This window comes from Nilaparvata lugens, chromosome 5 (genome assembly GCF_014356525.2).
Source record: "Nilaparvata lugens isolate BPH chromosome 5, ASM1435652v1, whole genome shotgun sequence".
NCBI lineage: Eukaryota > Metazoa > Arthropoda > Insecta > Hemiptera > Delphacidae > Nilaparvata > Nilaparvata lugens.
The window spans coordinates 45,097,751-45,118,216 of record NC_052508.1 but is presented as its reverse complement, the minus strand read 5'-3'; the positions used below and the strand labels follow the sequence as shown (position 1 = coordinate 45,118,216).

At 35.9% G+C, this 20,466-nt stretch overlaps 1 protein-coding gene across 2 annotated transcripts in view; it reads right to left on the bottom strand.

Annotated features, from left to right (window-relative positions):
• Window positions 1-20,466, bottom strand: part of LOC111048395 (centriole, cilia and spindle-associated protein) — a 40,705-nt gene that overhangs the window by 8,732 nt on the left and 11,507 nt on the right. For both annotated transcript variants that reach the window (XM_039428410.1, XM_039428411.1), the window contains one exon: window positions 11,848-12,027. In XM_039428410.1, coding sequence (XP_039284344.1) covers window positions 11,848-12,027 — 180 coding nt within the window. The remainder of the gene's footprint in view (window positions 1-11,847; window positions 12,028-20,466) is intronic.

The window sequence follows — 20,466 nt, the reverse complement described above, 5'->3', positions numbered from 1 at the left end:
ATTTGAAATTCATTTTCATCTATTTAAAAAATTGAGTTTTTTTCTAGCATATTGTCCAGCTAGGAATTTAATGTAATATTTTTCCATTACTAAACAAATAATAGCTATCGCCGCAACACTATGTACAATGCGACATGATGCTGCAGTACTCACATAAATCGCCAGTCTCTCTGTGGACTACCATCAGCAAAAAATCTGAGAGCAATCAGCACTTCTCTTCAGTTTTAAATTCGGACACCATACTGGCCGACTTGAGGTATTGGTTCGTAATAATCCAAATATTCAAGATAATCCATTATTCACTTCATTCACTCACAAAATCACTTCCACAGAAAGGATCACGCAAACGAAGGTTTAATGGTTTAGCAAGGGTCGCTCATCACCATCTGGACTCAACTTAATTGTTCAATTATGCAATGCACACTATTTCTGCATCCCGTGATAATGCAAGCAAACGCAGCTGCCTCCAATTAGCAACAATCAACCCCACATAGATATCATCATCTCACACTTTCTTACAATTACAACGTATTCAATACAGTTCTCCTTCATTACTGGTGTAGGTGCAGTTCCATATTATGTTCAAATCAATTATAGATAGCATCGATACTATCGTAGCCTAGATTCGTAGAAGGTAATCAACCACTGATAGAAATTGAGTCAAAAGAATTGGCTTCCAATTTAATATTTTTTCAGACATTTTTTAAACCATTAAACATATTTGAGAGAATATCAGAATGATAATAAAATTATGGGCTACACAGTGAATGGGCTAGTGCGTACTGCCAGAGACAAATAAATAGGTAACTTTCAAACAGTATCTTTACTCTATGGAACTGTGTATAACGAATACTTCAGAAAGATCTTTTTGAAGTAAGTCAGTTTTGTTTTTACCATCTTCAACAATTGAAAGTTCAATATAACATGTATTGATAATTGGTTATTCAGTTTCATGCATGAATATGAGAAGATCATGTATGTAAATCAGTTCATGTAATTGAAACGTAGTTCCCTTAAACAATGCTCCAGCACCTTTTTTTTAGTATGGTACCCACAAAATGTGCCAGTTATGTTATGATTGAAGAGTAGTTTCCACCGGGGACAGGAGGATATACAATTCTCCAGTAGTATCTGGGAACATGGATACATCCCTCCCCCCAATATATTTTTTGCACTTGAGTAAAAATCATGAAAATCATAGGTTTGAAGACTATAGCTTTGAAACTATTTTTTGAAACAATTGAATGACTAATAAAATTATATTTCCATTCTATTTGTTATATGAACTGAAATATCATAGGCCTATGATATATTATTTTCTATGAAAAATTAAATAATAATTAGCCCACTGAACATAAAGAAACTTCATTATTAGGATATAGTTTTTCAAGTAGAAATTGCTTGAAATCACACCAAATTGAGGGTATTTTTCTAAAATTTTCCGGGGGGAGGCCCCTCGGACCCCCTTCTCGTGAGACTTTCTTTCACTTTCTTATGTTATAATATTTTAAAAATCAGTGGAAAAACATTTCAAATATATGACGTTATATGTAATGAAATTGTTCAGAATTCAAAGAAGAACCCCAATTTGACACTGGTTTTTGATAAAATCGAAACAATAGCAAGTTAATAGCTTAATCCCGAACTTAAACCTGCCTCCTAGCAGGTTTAAATTGGAGTCTAAAATCATCATTTTTGCTCCCGAGATTAGTAATTCATCTAGAGATTTTTCCAGAACTGCATTAAATATTTTCGCTGATGGTATATCTCCCTGTCTTAAGCCTCTATTTACTTTAACCACTCTACCTTTTCCTCTCAATTTGAATTCAAGTTTCATGTTTCTGTAAATGAATCTGTATAATTCTAGGTATTTATTGTCAATTCCCAAGTCTTCAAGCGTTCGTAATACGGAAGAAGTGTTGATTTTATCGAATGCTTTCTCGAAATCAATGAATAGCAGCACTAGTGGAAATTTTTATTCATTAGAATTCCTTATCAGTTCCTGTAAGACTAGGATGTTATCCAGCGTAGAGAAGTTTTTCTTGAATCCGGTCTGGTTGATTTAAGTTGCTGCCGTCAAATATCCATCTATCTTGTAGGAAATTACTGCCATAAATATCTTGTAAATATTTGACAGGAGACTTATTGGTCGGTAATTCTTGATTTCCTTCCTATTACCTTTCTTGAAGAGTAATATCAAGTTAGCTTTGAGCCATATTTCAGGAATCTTTCCACTCATAAGGCATAAATTGAATATTTTTGTTAATATTTCAATAACTCTTTCGCCACCTGCTTTCAACTCTTCGTTTGATATTCTATCAGGGCCTGTTGCTTTCCCCTCCTTGAGATGCTCGATTGCACGCTTTACCTCACTCTTCAATATCAGTGGACATTTTTCATTTCTACATTCATGTTCTGAGTTACATTCTTCTGGTTCATCTTTCTTATACAGATTCTCATAGAAATTGCAAATTATCTCGAGTTTACCTTCTATTTCTCTCACTTCATTTCCTCTTTCATCTTTCATAAAAAACATTGTGTTCTTTCCAAGTAGTTGTTTTCTGTTGAACTCTTTAATGCTATTTCCAAATTTCAAGGTCTCTTCTAACTTCTTTGTTTTTCTTTCAGTTATCCATTCATTCCATTTCTTTCTGATGAGTTTCGAAACTTCACTGAATTCTTGTCTCTGCCAAGTCTTTTAAGCTTTCTTCTTTTCTCCAATAGCTTAACAATCTCTCTTGGAACCTATCTTTTCTCGTTTTCTCTTACGTTTCCTAGCAATTCTCTAGTTTTTCTCATAGTGTTTGTCAGCTTATCAGTTAAAATATTCGTGTCTTCACATTCATCGATTCTCTCTCTATACAAATTGACTTGTAATTTCTGTTCAAATCCGGAGTTTCTCAAATCCATTGCACTTATTCTTGTGAGACGGTCGCCATAGTACTTCTTCCTTTTCTCTTCAATTCGTATTTCAATTTTAAGAGCTCTGTGGTTGCTTCCTGTATTTATTCGGTCTTCTATGTCTACATCTTGAACAATACATTTCTTGTCTACGGCGAAGTAGTCGATTTCGTTTCTGGTCTCTCCATCGGGGCTCAGCCAAGTCCATTTTCTTGTCTCATGTTTCAGGAAGAATGAGTTCATCAAATACATGTTTTTACCTTCTACAAATTCGACTAGTAGTCCGCCTCGCTCGTTCCTTTCACCGTATCCATACCTCCCAACACATCTTTCGCCTCAATTGAAACAGTATCGATCGAGCAGTCGTAGCGAGCAGACGTAGTTTTTTTTTAGTGAGAGTAGTTGAAATAGTGTATGCAATAGTTAAAGTGCTGAGTTCAGTGTTTTAATTGTTGTGCGCGAGTTCAGTGCCCTGCGCCGAAAAATCAGTTCAGTGCTGAATTACCATCTAGTCCGGCTAAGGAATGTAAAGAATGTGAGGAATGTCGACTCCCAAAAGATTGCCAACCTTCCTACTGCCAGAGTTCGAAGAGGAGGAGGAAACAGAGGACGACGCAACTATGAGTCAACTAACACCGGCTAGGAGCGTTGAACCAGCGTCAATGACTGGAAACGTCAACACTTCCCCAGAATCGTTTCTAAAAGCGAACCAACTGAAAACTGCAACGGAGCAGTTTTTGTACAATGCATGGAAAGAAGTCACTTTCCAACAGAGTGAAGAGAGAGAAAGAATGCATAAACTGGAAAAGGAGTTGGAGAGAGCACGGTTGGAGATTAATCAGCTGAAAGAGATATTTTCATCAGCATCTACAACCACACAGAATCTTCAATCTTCAGCTTCACATACAATGCAACCAGCATCTTCTAGAAGTAGCAATAAAAGTTATTCACCACCGAATTGGGAGGAAGAAGAGAAAATGGTAGCATCAGAGACTGCATGGATTCTCCCTAAACAAAAGAAGAGAAAAATCCGTGACTCACCAGAAAAAATAAGGCCTGCAACTGATTCTACAAGTATGAAACCGACAGAAAAGAGAAACAAGCCACCACCAGTCATATTAAGCAATATACAAGAGTATTCGAAAATTAAAGAGGCATTGAAATCGAAAAATCTCAATTTCAGTGCCAACATGATGAACAACAACCAGCTAAAATTGAATGTTGAAACTGAACAAGAATACAGAGATTTAACTAAGATGTTGAATGAAGCTAAATATGAATGGCACACGTACGAAAATAAACAAACTCGTCCAATTCGTGTCATGGCTAAAGAGCTTCATCCATCATGCGATCCAGAGGATATAAAGAACGATCTTCTAAGCAGAGGCTTTCAAATAATCAGTGCTGTCAACAAAATGAGAAAAGTGAAGAAAGATGGAAAAGAACACATCATCAGACTTCCAATGTTCATGCTAACATTCAAGAATACAGAAGATACAAAAAGAATATTTGAAATTAAACATATTTGCTACATGAAAGTGAAAATTGAATCAATTAGAAGTAATAAAATGATTCCAAAGTGTAAACGTTGTCAGCGGTTTGGTCATACACAGACATACTGTCAACATGAACCTGTGTGTGTGAAGTGTGCTGGAAAACACTGGACTATTTCGTGTACTAAGGCTAAAGAAACCCCAGCCAAATGTTTCAATTGTGCTGAGGCTCACCCAGCTAACTACAGAGGCTGTCTCATCGCAAAAGAACTTCAGAGAAGAAGAACTGAAAAAGAAAACCTAGTTAAAAGAAGTAGCGAAGTACCACATACAACTAAACAAAGAAACTTCTCTTCAAAAAAGTACACTGGAGAAATATCCTATTCCCAAGTAACGAAACCCACTCCAAGCCTACAACAGGAGAGCCAACCAAAGCAACAACAACAACAACAACCAGTTGAAGTCAATAAGGTTTTGCAGGAAATTTTGAACAGTTTAAATATTCTTTCTGGACGACTTGACAGCTTGGAAGGGAAGAGTAAGAGTATTGAGAAGAAAACTAGAAAATGAATATTGCGAGCCAACAAGATATAAGGATTGCTACCTGGAATGCCAATGGAATAAATAATATCAATAATAATAGAAAACAAGAAATAGAAATATTTCTAAAGACACGAAATATAGATGTTTGCCTCATCTCTGAAACCCATTCAACTGAGCAGACTCACTTCAAAATCAATGGATATAATGTTTACGAAACTATTCATCCTCAAAATCAAGCCAGAGGTGGAAGTGCTGTAATAGTGAAGGAGAGTATTAAACACTATGAAGACTTCAGTATTCAAAGTAATGAAATACAGCTAACTGTAGTTGGAATAGAGTCCATCAACCAGAAAATACTTGTTGGAGCTGCATATTTTCCACCACGTTACAATTTAAAGAAAAATGATTATACAAATATTCTTCATCAGCTTGGAGATAGATTCATAGTGGGTGGAGATTTTAATGCCAAGCATAAGGATTGGGGTTCAAGACTCACGACTACCAAAGGAAAAGAACTCAGAGAGGCTATCCAGGAGCTGGGCTGCGAATTCCATTCATCAGGGACACCTACGTATTGGCCAACAGATTTGAATAAAACTCCAGATCTTCTAGATTTCTTCATAACAAAGAGAATATCCAGTAATTTCATCGACATTGAAGAGAGCTTTGACCTGGATTCTGATCATTCAGCTGTAATTCTCACACTTAGTGAACGAATAATAAAGAAAGAAGACAGACCAATGTTAGTCAACAGAACAACAGACTGGGAAGCTTTTAAAGTGGATTTGGAGAATGAAATCAACTTGAATATTCCACTTAGAACAACTGAGCAGCTAGATGAAGCCGCAGAAAATTTCATGTGGCAAATCCAGAAATCAGCCTGGAAAAACACCAGACAATATACCAGGAAAACAAAAGGATGCAATTACCCTCTGGAGATTCGACAACTTGTTTTAGAAAAACGAAGGGCAAGAAGAAGATGGCAACAAACTCGTGATCCTGCTGACAAAAATATCTTGAATAACAGAACACAACAATTGAGAAGAGAGATAAGGAAACTAACTGAGGAATCCATTAATAACTACCTTCAAAATTTGACAGCTGATGCCAGTACAGATTATTCATTATGGAAAGCAACAAAAAGGATTAAGCGGCCAATATTACAATCCCCTCCAATTAGAAAACCAGATGGTACTTGGGCAAGAAATAACAGAGAAAAGGCAGATTTATTTGCTAATCATCTAGAAGAAATCTTCCAACCAAACAACATTCAATCTGAAATTGATCCTGAAGAAGATATAATGGATGATTTAGATACAGAGATTGATCCAGTTTCTATAAATGAGGTTCAAGAAGAAATAAAATATAATATGAATACCAAAAAAGCACCTGGGTTTGATCTGATTACAGGTGAAATCTTGAAGAAACTTCCAAGGAAAGGTATTGTCATGCTAACATACTTATTCAATGCATCACTCCGATTACAGCATTTTCCTACAATTTGGAAGGTGGCAGAAGTCATTATGTTGCAAAAGCCTGGGAAATGTCCTCAAGAAGCAAAATCATACCGCCCAATATCTCTTCTACCTGTAATTTCAAAGCTTTTTGAGAAATTGCTAATGAAGAGATTGACTCCCATCATAAGTAGCAGGAATCTGATACCAACCTATCAATTTGGTTTCAGGCAGAAGCACTCAACCCTGGACCAAGTACATAGAATCACCAATGTAATAGAGAAGTCATTAGAGAAAAAATCGATATGTTCAGCAATCTTCCTTGATGTGGCACAGGCATTTGACAAAGTGTGGCATGAAGGACTGATCATTAAACTTCATAAAATTCTCCCCACTCAACTTGTAAAACTTTTAAAATCATACATCAACAACAGATTATTCAGAGTAAAACAAGGTGACGACGTCTCCGAATTGAAGGAAATAAGGGCTGGAGTTCCACAGGGTAGTGTTCTTGGACCAGTTCTTTATGTGCTGTACACAAGCGATCTTCCTGAATTGGATGCAGTGACAATAGCTACTTTTGCTGATGATACTGCAATACTGGCAGAAGGGGAAACAGTACAAGAAGCAGCCACAAAACTACAGAATGCTAGCAACAGATTCAGTGACTGGACCAAAAAATGGAGAATTCGATTAAATGAGACGAAGTCTATTCATATCAACTTCACAAACAAAATTATCAATGACCCGATTCGAATAAATCTGAATGGGAATGTAGTACCACACAGCAACACAGTTAAATACCTTGGAATGACTCTTGATGCCAAGTTGAAATGGAAAGAGCATATCAAGATGAAAAGGAGCGAGCTAGGACTCAAATACAGTAAAATCTATTGGCTGTTGGGCCGTCAATCACAACTCTCATTGGACAACAAGTTATTGATTTACAAACAAATTCTAAAACCTGTCTGGACGTATGGAATTCAGCTTTGGGGCTGCTCTAGAACATCTAACATCAGTCAGATTCAAACATTCCAAAACAAAGTACTGCGGAACATGGTGAATGCGCCCTGGTACATAAGGAACAGCGATTTGCACCGAGATCTGCACATCCCCTAAGTGACCTGTGAGATAAGACGATTGGCAGCCCATCATGAGTCACGTCTTCATCAACACGACAACACCGAAGTCATCCAACTACTAGACAACACTGAACTCACTAGGAGGTTGAAGAGAACAAAGCCCTTCGAGTTGGTGTAGTGCTAGTGGAGTGATTAAAGTATATTGAATAAAAGTGTAGTGAAATAATTTAAAGTAGTGAAATTATAGATTGGAACTGTAGGCTTCACTGGAAGACTTTAGCAATAAAAAATTAATTTAGGATAAGAAATAACAGAACAAAATTAATGGTTAGTCCTAGTGACTAGTTTTAATATAAATAACAAAAAAAAAAAATTGAAACAATTGAATGACTAATAAAATTATATTTCCATTCTATTTGTTATATGAACTGAAATACTGAAATATCATAGGCCTATGATATATTATTTTCTATGAAAAATTAAATAATAATTAGCCCACTGAACATAAAGAAACTTCATTATTAGGATGTAGTTTTTCAAGTAGAAATTGCTTGAAATCACACCAAATTGAGGGTATTTTTCTAAAATTTTCCGGGGGGAGGCCCCTCGGACCCCCTTCTTGTGAGAGGTATAGAATTTTCTTATTGTTTGAAGGTGTTTTCATTTTCACTTTCTTATGTTATAATATTTTAAAAATCAGTGGAAAAACATTTCAAATATATGACGTTATGGGTAATGAAATTGTTCAGAATTCAAAGAAGAACCCCAATTTGACACTGGTTTTTGATAAAATCGAAACAATAACAAGTTAATAGCTTAATCCCGAACTTAAACCTGCCTCCTAGCAGGTCTAAATTGGAGTCATCATCATTTTTGCTCCCGAGATTATCACATTTTAGCCTGATCCCGATCTCAGCAATCCACCGAGATTATTTCCATACAAATCTCCAACTAATTCAATTTTTCTCCACCCTACAAATCCGGAGGAAGTAGCAAGTATAATAAGAAAATTGAAAAATAAATCTTCGCCAGGTGTAGATGGAATAAGCACAAGCATGATTAAAAAAACTTACATGAATTATTTGAACAAATTAACCGATCTAATTAACCTGAGTATTGCCAAAGGAAATACCCAAGCATGTTCAAACACAGCGTAGTTATACCTATTCCTAAAAAGCCAAATTGTAAAAACATAGATCAGTTCCGCCCAATTTCACTTTTACCGTTTTTTTCCAAGATTTTAGAAAAAGTATTCATGATTAGACTTGAAAACTTTTATAAAAATAATAACTTTTTTAGTGATAACCAATATGGTTTCCGTGAAGGAAGAAGTACTGAAGCGGCGATTAAAAATCTCATTTCAAAAATAAATGACAGTTTTAGTGTTAATAATAAGTGTGCAGCTCTGTTTCTTGATATATCTAAAGCATATGATGATATTGATAAAAACATGCTTCTAAAAAAACGTTATTTATCAGGAGTAAGAGGAATTGCTAATGATTGTTTAAGATCCTACCTATCTAATAGGAGTCAAAGGGTCAGAATTAACGATACGTTGAGTGAACCCGGGGACATTACCATAGGTATTCCTCAAGGATCAGTGTTATCAAGTACTTTATTCCTGGTCTTTATTAACGATTTGACGGATGGTGACTTACAGGGAAAGATTACATCTTTTGCAGACGATACAGTTATATTTTATTCGGCCAAAACAAATCAAGGACTTAAAAATAAATTAGAAATGGATCTTAAGCACCTTAGGTGGTGGTTTTGCGAAAATAAATTAACTATCAACACAGACAAATCTAATATAATACAATTTAATCTTCAAAACATGGATCAGGTGTTAACTAGAATTTACTTCTATAAATTAGATTGTGCGCAACAGGTGAATAATATATTGTGTAACTGTGAAACAATAAAACAAGCACATACAGTTAAGTATCTGGGCCTCATATTGGATAGTAGGCTCACTTGGTCAGATCATGTACAGAAGATAAAAAATGAGTTATTTGTATACATAAGAAAGTTCTATTACCTCAGACAGTTATGTCCAAAAGAAGTATTGTTACAATTATACCATTCAATTATTGGTTCTAGAATAAATTATGGAATAATATGCTATGGGAGTGCATACAATGTTCATATTAAACCTGTGATTACTGGTCAGAAACATATATTAAAAATAATTTGTAATAAACCTAAACAATATAGTTCAATGATGCTCTTCAGAGAACTATCACTATTATCAGTGAGACATTCTTTTCTATTCAAAGCATTGCTGGATTTAGCTGAAATAATTTCGATATTCAACAGATGAGAGAAAGAATAAACCTCAGGAATTCACAGGACATTAACCTCCCAAAACCAAGATTAGAACATTCCAGACGACACTTCAAATACATAGCTATAAAAATATTCAATTCACTTCCAGTAACAACTAGGAAAATAACGTCACGTCAGTTATTTAGAAAAGAAATCAAGAAATTCATTTTACAACTAGACAACCCGAATGATTTTTTTACTAAAATAATATAGGTTTAAATTTAGTATAATTTACACGACATGAACACTGCAACAGTCAAAGATCATTGAACTCACAAATCCCGTCCGGTATGCGTAAACAGTAAGACAGTATTAAATTTCAATCACTGTCTCTTTCTTCAAAACGCATTCATTTATGGTCTAATTACATCAGCACTTTGAAAAAAAACTAAACGTTAACTATGAATAAAATTGAACTAAATATGAAAAAAAAACAGCAACCACTCCGTACATAGTTTTAAGTTTTATGTAAGTGTGTGTGTGTGTGTGTGTGTGGTGTGTGTGTGTGTGTGTGTGTGTGTGTGTGTGTGTGTGTGTGTGTGTTTGTGCGCATGTGTGAATGTGTGTGCGCATATGTGAATGTGTGTGCGTATGAATGTGTGCAAGAATGATTATAAATATTGACATATTGATTTATTTCAATATAATACCATATTCAATTATTATGTTCTTCATGATATAATATTTAAATTTGTATATAAATATTTTATTATATATATTCAAGTGTCCCCACACAGGGTAGCCTATAGGGAACACATATTAGAAATTAGGAAACAATATTGTATTTGATTTTTGGAATGCATTTGATTATTTGATTATCTTTTAAACCAGAGTTGATCTACGCTTGAACTCAGCAATCCACCGAGATTAATTTTTAGCCTAGACTGGAACTCAGCAAACCGATTTTTAGACCGCAGGTTTTTCCCTGCGATAATTGTCGGTCGGCCAACTTTTGCGCTCGAGCGTGGTTAATCCCGAACTCAGCAAACCGATTTTTGATCTGCAGCGCAAAAACCGATTTTTAGCCGAGCGCAAGAGATAATCCCGATCTCAGCAATCGCCCCTTATATTAGTTTCAGAATTTTGTATACTTTAGATTTTTCTCATCAATATCATAGTTTGATTACTTTGATTATTAATATTGTATCTCCTATTGTATATTCTAGTGTTATTTCATTATTAGTACTCTTACTTTTCTCTAGCTATAATATTATTTTCCATTTATTATAAGACAAGTTTTTTCTCAATAGGCTTAGGCCTAGAAAATATTGTCATACATAATTATTGTTTATTATCAAATAAATAAATAAACATACTACTATATTTAAGTACTAGAATATTTGAAAAAGTACATCAACACTAACTATAATTCAATTTCAAAATAAAATGGATGAGAATTGAATAAAACGCAATAGAAAATATTCCAATAAGAATTGATATCTCATTGGAAGAAGTACATTAGATAGATAAGCTTCCTTTCTTTTAGCCTGGAAGGCGAAGTAAGGGCGCAGCCGGCGCTCTCTCCCACTCAATCCTCCTAGACAAGTCTAATGCATTTATATTACAACAACATAAGGAAATAATCTCCTGAATAGAATTTTTTTAATGATGAAAAAATATGAAAATATTAGAGGTACATTAGAAGAAGTTTTAAAATGTTTCAGTTCAATTATTCACTTAATAAATTCAAGTTTTTACTTTGGCAATGATTTATAACCTTTCGTTCTTTCGAGCTCTATGAATTCAAAAATACCTTTGTAGTGTTTTAAAACAAGCCTCTTATGACTTGGTACATTATGTTCCCTAAACAATTGGGATAGGCCTACTTGGTTTGTTAAATATTTTAAGGTGAGGAGGTTGATGATTAGAAAATGTCGGCTGCATTAGTTTTCTTGACTCGACTGCACAAGTCCTACAAGGTGACACAGACGTTAAAGTATAGATTGATTGATTATTTATTTCGTGTGCAAGGTCTGAAGAGACCCATTGCACAACAGAACAAAGAAAATACAAAGTAGAAGCAGTACGTGTGTTTAGTGTGACCATCACCTGAGGGCTGACGAAGGCCTCTGTGAGGAGGGGTGAGGCGAGGATGCAGTGGCGGGGGGAGCGGGGGTGCGAGGCCTGCCGTTCACACTGGAGCGTCCCCCCTCTGACGTCGACACCTCAGGCAGGGTCAGGGTGCTCATGTTCTTCATCACATCCTGCATTTCATCGCACGACGCTCTCCTACAAATTTACAAAAGAAAACAATGAAATAATTACTCGTGTGAATTGAATAGCTTTACAACAACAAAAAGAAACCTAAACAAATTGTTTTATTCTATTGCTATGGAACTAGCTTTTATCTTGATTTATCGAATATTTTATAGTTTTCAATTCTCCTATGGATTCAATTTCTATTTATTCATTTTATTTGATGGAATTTTCCAAGTCTACGGCAAAAAGAAAAAGTGAAAATGATATATTTGATAGCAATCAATATTTAACAACCAGCAAGAAAATTAATAATATTTTATCGAATATTGATTATTTACTTCATGGTGATTTTTAGTTCTTTTTCAAGCTTATAATAAGAAAGTTCAAGTGATATTGTACTAAGAAAATCAAATAATTTTACTAATGAAATGATTTTTTGTTTACAGTTGTTACAAATTATACTTCCCCAGATTATCTAGTACCCATATTTTCGACATAGTCCAGGCAATGAATGCTCAAAAAAGGGTATAAAGGAAAAAGCTTGAAAGACAATTTTTGACTCCGCAGTCTGTTAATCCTTAACAGAATAGTGAGGAGGTGAAGATATTAAAATTCCCTATCCCTACCCCCTGTGCTAAGGGGATGGGGATGATTTAAAGGTATCATTTTTTTGGTTTCTCGCATATAAGTCGAAAACTATGTATCTTACAGACATAAACCTTACGTAGGGAAATGCATAAGAGTGTGAAATTATACATCAAATTAAAGAGAATGTAATGCTCTATAGACTCATTGTCAGTATGGATTTTTCCCATCGATTTTTAAAAAATTATAAGAGCAGAAATAGCAATTAAGAGGCAAACGTGTTTTTTCAGAAATGTCACACCTTGAAGAGCGGATATCTCAAAAACTGTAGAAGACATATAAAAAAAAGTTTGAGATGAATATTGTAAGCTTCAATTTTGCTTATAACACTCAAGTCCGTAAGATGCATAGTTTTCAATTTATATGCGAGAAACCAAAAAATGGTACCTTTGAACCACCCTCACCCCCTTAGCACAGAGGGTAGGGATGGGGACTATTGATATGTTTGCCTCCTCACTATCCTTAGCAGAACTGCGGGGTCAAGAATTGTCTTCCAAACTTTTCCCTCTATACCCTTTTCCCTATAACCTTTCTTTGACTAGACTAACAATACATAAACAGACACTTGAATGTGTATGAATCACTACATCAAAATTAAAAATTACTTCAATAAATAATCACTGTAGAAACATTCCAGATGAAGCCTGGAGTGTTGGCTTCAAGCTAACTAAAGTGTGAAGGTTGTTTAAAAATATATACATATATATTACAAATATTATAGTGATAATATATACTCTCCGTGCTCTGTGGCCGTAACTGTTGGATTTCAAACTGTACCACTCTGCTCGGTTGAGAAAGGGAACACAGTTCCCGAAAATTTCCGTTTATAATGTAAGTTTCTAAGTGTTTTCAATCTATTTATGTCTTATAAATATATATATATATATATATTATATATATATATATATAATATATATATATATATATTATATATATATATATGACATGGGTAGTATTTGATTACTTATTTATTGATTGTTTTAGATTTAAGATTTTTTTTCAGGAGAAAAGACTCTGATATTAGAATAATAATTTCCGTAGTTGGACTTTAGTGAGAAAATATATAATTTAGTGAGTAAGTAGTATTTTTGCAGCGACAATAAGATTCTGCTAACTTATGTCTAAACGACTCTGGGAACCAGCAAATTCAGGGATATTTGCTAGTTCTCACGGATGAGGCGGCTCCACAAGGCAAGGACAAGGCGGATGTTTGGTAGCCTGTAGATATTTTCACAGAGGAATACTGCAGACCCGCTTGCCGAATCTCGTGAGAACCGACTCTTCCAATAGCAGCAGTTAGACCTTCTGGCACACTGACTTGGAGAGGGGGAAGTTTTCCGGACGGAAAACCTCCAGTCGTTAAACAACCGAGGTATCGAGCGGATCAAAATCCAAACCGTATTGCAAAAAGTTAAGTTATTTTTCCGGCATTATGTATACGTGAGATATGATATACGGTATGATATACGTGAGTGTCCTGTGGTTTGGGATTACGGTGGGAGTGATAGCTGTGGGTAAGTGCCAAATTTTCTAGCTCCTTATAAAACATTTTCACCCGGCCGAGACCCTAATTAATAAAATCATTGTTGTAGTAAATTTCTAGTTAGCAGAATCTTATTGGAAGGTAGTTTTTGAAGGAATAATATTTGGATAAAATGTACTGCATATTTCATTCTTTAAATTTCAAGTAATTGACATAGCCTAATAAATGAGAAATTCTTTAGGTAATACAATGTTGTTGTCTATCCAGTTCCCATGACTCCCTTGAAGTAGTAATAAGATATCTTCAACCCCCATCAAGGGCGGTTACACACACACATATATATATATATATATATATCAGTGCTGAGACATCCTCTTCAGTCCTGAGACATCCTTGATGTTCAGAAATTATTCAAATATACTTTTTTGGGTCCTAGTAGTACATTTAAGACCAATTGGGTGTATTTAACATTTTTATTTTTTTTTGGAGGGGCGCAGCAATTTGTACACGAATGTGTACATTAGGTCCCAAGGACTACTTTGTCCGAAATAAATAAAAGCCAGGAACGGTGTACTATTCTGACAATAATTCACTATTCACAACTTAAAACAATCTCATTTATTGTAATTTATCTTTTTTCATGTGTGATTAATAATAGTTTTTATTTGTAATTACCAACTTATTAAAAATAAAACTTCAAATACTATACTGAGATACCATAATACGTTCATAAGAAGTTTAAAAAATTATGAACTAAGTGGATAGATAGTTTTGAATTTGTTAATCCATTACATTCTGCATTGTTTAGATTATAATTAATAGATTGATGATTGAATTTCATAAAAATCTATGTCCTATGTAAAAATGTCTTATGTGTCCTATTTTCCTATGTGTGAAATTCAAGAAAACAATTCCTTTCTTTTAGAACACAAAGGAACACTTTACATGATACACACATCATTCTTGTTCTTCCTGAGCAAGTAGAATGTCTACAACGTTGTGCAACTGAAAGATCCATGGCTTTTGGAAGATGTAATGCTTCTTTTGTTCTCTGGTCATGATGAGGAACAGGAACATTCCCTGGTCTTCCTGCTGATCTTTTCTGGGCGGGTCTCTCATCCTCTGATTGTGAATCTGAATCAGCCTGTCTTTTTTTTCCAATTATGAGAAGTTGAGCCAGGTACATTTTGAAATAATGGAGGTCCATAACATTACTTTTTGGAACATGCTTTTCTAGACAGTCCGACTTGTACCTGAGCCAGCTATTTACACAAGCCATGTCCACAAAATGCTCCATGAAGCGAACAGTCCATTTAATTGTCTTGTGGTAGGATCTGTAGTATGCAATCATTCGGTTCTGTAGATCCACACCTCCCATGTTAATGTTGTACTGCCGCACAACATTGGGCATTCCGACATCAATGTACTGTCTTGTTGCTCTAGAATAGCGCCTGGTCTCTGTAAGTGGGTCAGCACCATGTTGGGTGGATGCCATGGTGATCACCTTGTTGTCAACCCATTTGAGTGCAAGTACAGTCTCTTCATCATTGATCTTTGTATCAAATGCACCTCTTCCCTCCTGAGTTAGTTCTGCATCAGACTTAAAGTCAATATTGGGCAACCTTTGTTTCATGGTAGTGCCAGTCCCTGAAATTCCCTGCTCTTTCAAGGCTTTTAGAAGTGCTAAGCCTGTGAAATAGCGGTCGAAATAGAGGTTTGTCCCAGGGGGGCATGTTTCAGCAAGTCTCAAAACTGCACGACCACCAGTACCTAGTTTCAAATGCCCCTCAATTTCTGGATGAAGTCTCGTCGTTGTCTTCCCTTGATAAACTTCAAAATCCAGAATAACGCCATCTTTTGTGCATAGTACATAATTTTTCAAACCAGTTGGGTTCGGCTTTCGTGGAACAAACTGCCTGAACCCAACATGGCCTGTAAATGGGATGATTTGTTCATCAATACTTGCATCTTGTTGCCTAGGAATTTTGAGCACAGCAGTTCTGAATTTGTCAATGACTGGCCTCACCTTCCATAGCCTATCATGAGTCTTCATTTCCTGATTTATATCATCATCATTTACTACATGAATGGCATTTCTTATAGAGAAATACCTGTCCCTTGGCATTGCTCTAGCAATCATTGGTATTTTAAAAGTAGAGTCCCAGTAGAGACGAATTCTGGGGTAACCTAGGGTACTCATTAACATTGAAATACCCCAGAATTTTTTCATCTCGTCTAAAGAGATTTTCAGCTCCCTACCATTTTTTATGTGGTAGTAAATATTTGTTTTTTCTACCATAAGCTGAAATACTTCCTCATCAAAGTATTCACTGAAATAAGAGAGAGGGTCCCACCCAACCCTAGCAGCAAAATCGTCATTTACATTGTCAAAAATAGGAAAATCATTGTTCAAGTTCCTTCCACCCCACACAGTAGCATTTCTCTGCCGACCACGGTTCTGCCCTCTCCCTCTTCCTAAACCCCTACCCCTTCCTCTTGCACGACTAAGCCCTCGAATCCCCCGGCCTCTTCTTCCCCTTCCTGGATTGTTGTCCTGACTAGGTCCTGGTTCATCTGAAAGAAACTGTTCAACTTCTGGAGTAAGTTCATGTGGAATGATGTTGAGCTCCTCTTCAACAGGTTCAGGATCCTGGTCATCATTGCTATCCACATCAGATGAAGATTCATCCAACAAATAATCTGGATCCTGGCCCAAGTTATCAACTTCGTAGTCACTATCATTCATGAGTGCTTCAAGGAGCTCATCATCTGTAATGAAGCACCCTTGCACTCTATCCGTATCCATTTCCTAAAACAGAACAAACCCAATTTGTTAGAAGATAGAAATAGGGTACAGAGTCAGGGGATATTATGGGGGTATTTAGGGGGCGGTTACAAACGGGAGATTTAAGATTTGAGTGGGTTATGAATAAGGAAAGGTGTAGCTTATGAATTGATAGAAAAGAGGAGATTTAAAATAAGAAATCAAAAAAGAATTAGACTAAAATTGGAGAAAGGAATTGAATTGTAGAATTGAACTTGAAAGAAATTTATTTTTTATTTTTATTGAACATTTAATTTATATATTTGATAGCTGTGAAATTTATTATATGATGAAATTTATTTCAATTTAATTAAACAGTTGGTGTAGAGTTGATAGCTATGGTACTATTGCTGTATGTTGAGACCAGGACTGGAAGCAGCTCCAAGCACCCAAATAAAAGCCAATTTTTTCGTCTTGACATCTATGGAGGGGGCTGTGGGAGGGAGGGTGGCAAGGACTTTGACTTTGATTTGTTTGTAAAGCGATTGGAAAATCTTGAGAATAGATCGCGGAGAAACAATCTAATTTTCCGAGGACTGAACTATGATTGTGCAACTGTGGACTACGCAGAAATAGTTAGAGACTTCTGTATTAGTCATCTAGGGGCAAGAACTGAAATTTGGGTTAATAGAGCTCATGCCTTGGGTAGACGAGTGAATAATGGACCTATTACCGCCCACTTTCCAAACGATCGCGATATACTGTACTTAACGAAGAATAGTAAAAAGTTGAAGGGATCGAAATTCATAATACAAAAAGACTTTGCGTCAGAGACCAGAAAAAAAAGGTCAAAAATTTTCCGGACTTGTAAGGAGTTAAGAAATCGTGTACCAAATGTGAGAGCGTCGGTGAAGGTCGATCGTCTGATGGTGGACGGTCATTGCTTCACGGTGGATGGAGGCGAGCGGCTGATTGAGCTGGCTGGTGGAGGAGACGGCTGGATCAAACTCAAGGATATGTTTGGTGGGGCAGGTGGTGTCGCAGGCGGTGAGGAGCGTGTTGGATGGGGAAGCGCGGCGCCATCCGGTCGACGACAGCCGCAACTGAGAGGCGGCCGTCAGTTGTGGCGAGGGTGGGCGGCTGAGTGTTATTGCGTACAATGTGGCTGGATTGAATAGTTAGTCTACAATCTCGTTAAAAGTTATGATATTTTTGTATTGTTGGAAACTTTTATAGAAGAGGGAAGGAAAGCATACATTGCTGATAATTGTCCAGGCTTCAACTTAAATTGGGAGTTTGCAATTAGAGATTCAAGTCAGGGAAGAGCGAAAAAAGGTCAGTTGATTGGGATTAAAAAAGGATTGAATGCAATAAGCGTATGTAGTGTACAAGATAGAAAAGTCGTGAAGATCAATACAAGTGTAGATTCTAGTTATTACATAGTTCCAGTTTATCTTAGTGGTGGGAATAATATTGAATAGGAAAGGGATTTTAACATTTTATGGGAGTTTGTGGCAGCACAGGATTGTAGAAACAATATAATTTTGATGGGAGATTTTAATGGAAGAATAGGTAATAAGCAAGATTTATCAGAGTTAGCGAATATAGCTGGGGCAGTAAACGAGTATCAAAGGATGAGACAATTAACGCTAAGGGCAGAAAAATATTAGAATTATGTGAGACTTTCAATTTTATTATTTTGAATGGCAGAACAAGAGGAGATAAGTGGGGGGATTTTACATATGTGAGTGGTAGAGGATTCTCTGTGATCGATTTATGCTGTGTGTCCATGGAGTTGGTTTCCGCTATAAGAAAATACTGTGTTATACAGGAATATATATCTGATCACTTACCTATCGAAGCAGTATTAGCGACAACCAATCTCCAGGAGGAAGAAAGCCAAATTCTGCCGCTATTGCCAAAGTTGAGGTGGGATAAGATTAAGGGAGAGTCATACATTCGAAAACTTGCAAATTACTGCAGAGAAATTGGAGATTTAACAGGGGACAATGAGAATAATCTTGAACTACTAAATGACCTTGTTTATAGAGCTGCTAATTATAGACCCGGTACCCGTAATCAAAAGTTGAGTAAATCAAGTATGAAAGGAAAGTGGTTCGACAAGGAATGTGAAAGAATGAGGGTGCTGGTGTTTAGCTTGTTGAAGGTATTTAGGGAGTCCAATTCGGAACAAGTCAAGAAAAATTATTTAAAAACTGTCAAGGAATACAAACTTCTATGTAAAAGTAAGAAACTGGGTTATTACGACAAAGTGAAGGAAAACTTTAAAGCATTTAAAGACAGTAGTGAGTTATGGAGTCTGATAAACAAATTTCGAAATAAAGAATTTAGAGTTTCTGGTAATATAAAAGCAGAGGATTGGGTTACGGATTATAGACAAGTTTTTGGCTCAACAGGCAGTGTGGCTACTTATTATGCAGCATCATATGCTGAGGATGATGCACTAGATGAAGATATTGACATGACTGAGCTGGAAAATGCATTTAAAGCCATGAAAGACAATAAAGCGCCAGGAGAAAATAGAATACCAGTAGAGTTTTACAAGAATGCATCTAAAAACTACAATGAGCTTATATTGAGATTGTTTAATAATATCATGAGAGGTGGGCAAATACCATCAGCTTTCTCACGATCAATTATATTTCAAATGTACAAGAAGGGAGAAGCTGATGAAGTAAATAATTATAGGGCTATATCCTTCATTGATGCGATCGCTAAACTATTCTCAGCTATATTGTTGAACCGATTAAAAACTTGGGTTGAAAACAGAAAGATATTGCATGAGAATCAATGTGGTTTCCGCAAAAGTTATTCGGCAATAGATAATATTTTTGTATTATAATAATATTATTAGAAATAGTTTGAGTCTACCCAAGAAGAAACTGTATTGCTTTTTTGTCGATTATAAAGGAGCATTCGATAGTATTGATGAAGATTCTTTATTTTTCAAGTTAAATGAGCTAGGAGTTTCATCGAGGTTTATAGAGATCTTGAAGAAGATATATCAAGAGACTAGAGCTACAGTATGGTGTGGAGATGACAGAGGTTGACAGATCATTTTATTACCGGAAACGGATTAAAGCAGGGATGTGTGATGTCTCCTTTGCTTTTTGCCCTGTTTTTGAATGATTTGAGTGAGTATGTGGGAGGAGGTGTGTATGTGGGCAACAATTTGATCAACTCTCTGCTCTACGCGGATGACGTTGTTCTCATGTCGGAGAGTGCGCAACAACTGCAGTCAATGATAGATAGGTTAAACAAGTACTGCATTCGGTGGAACCTAACAGTTAATATGGCAAAATCGAAGATAGTTGTTTTCAGAAGAGGTGGAAGATTAGCGGCAGAAGAGAAATGGAAGTTTGGCGGCGAAGAGATAGAGGTTGTGAATACTTATAAATATCTAGGCGTAGTTTTCTCCTCAAGATTGTCTCTTACCGAGCATTTCAAGGGCAGATTGACAGCAGCAAAATTTGGAATTAATAGCGTATGGCGCAAACTTATTTTGAATGAAGAGGCACCTTTATCCATGAAGTGGGTGATATTTGAAACAATATGT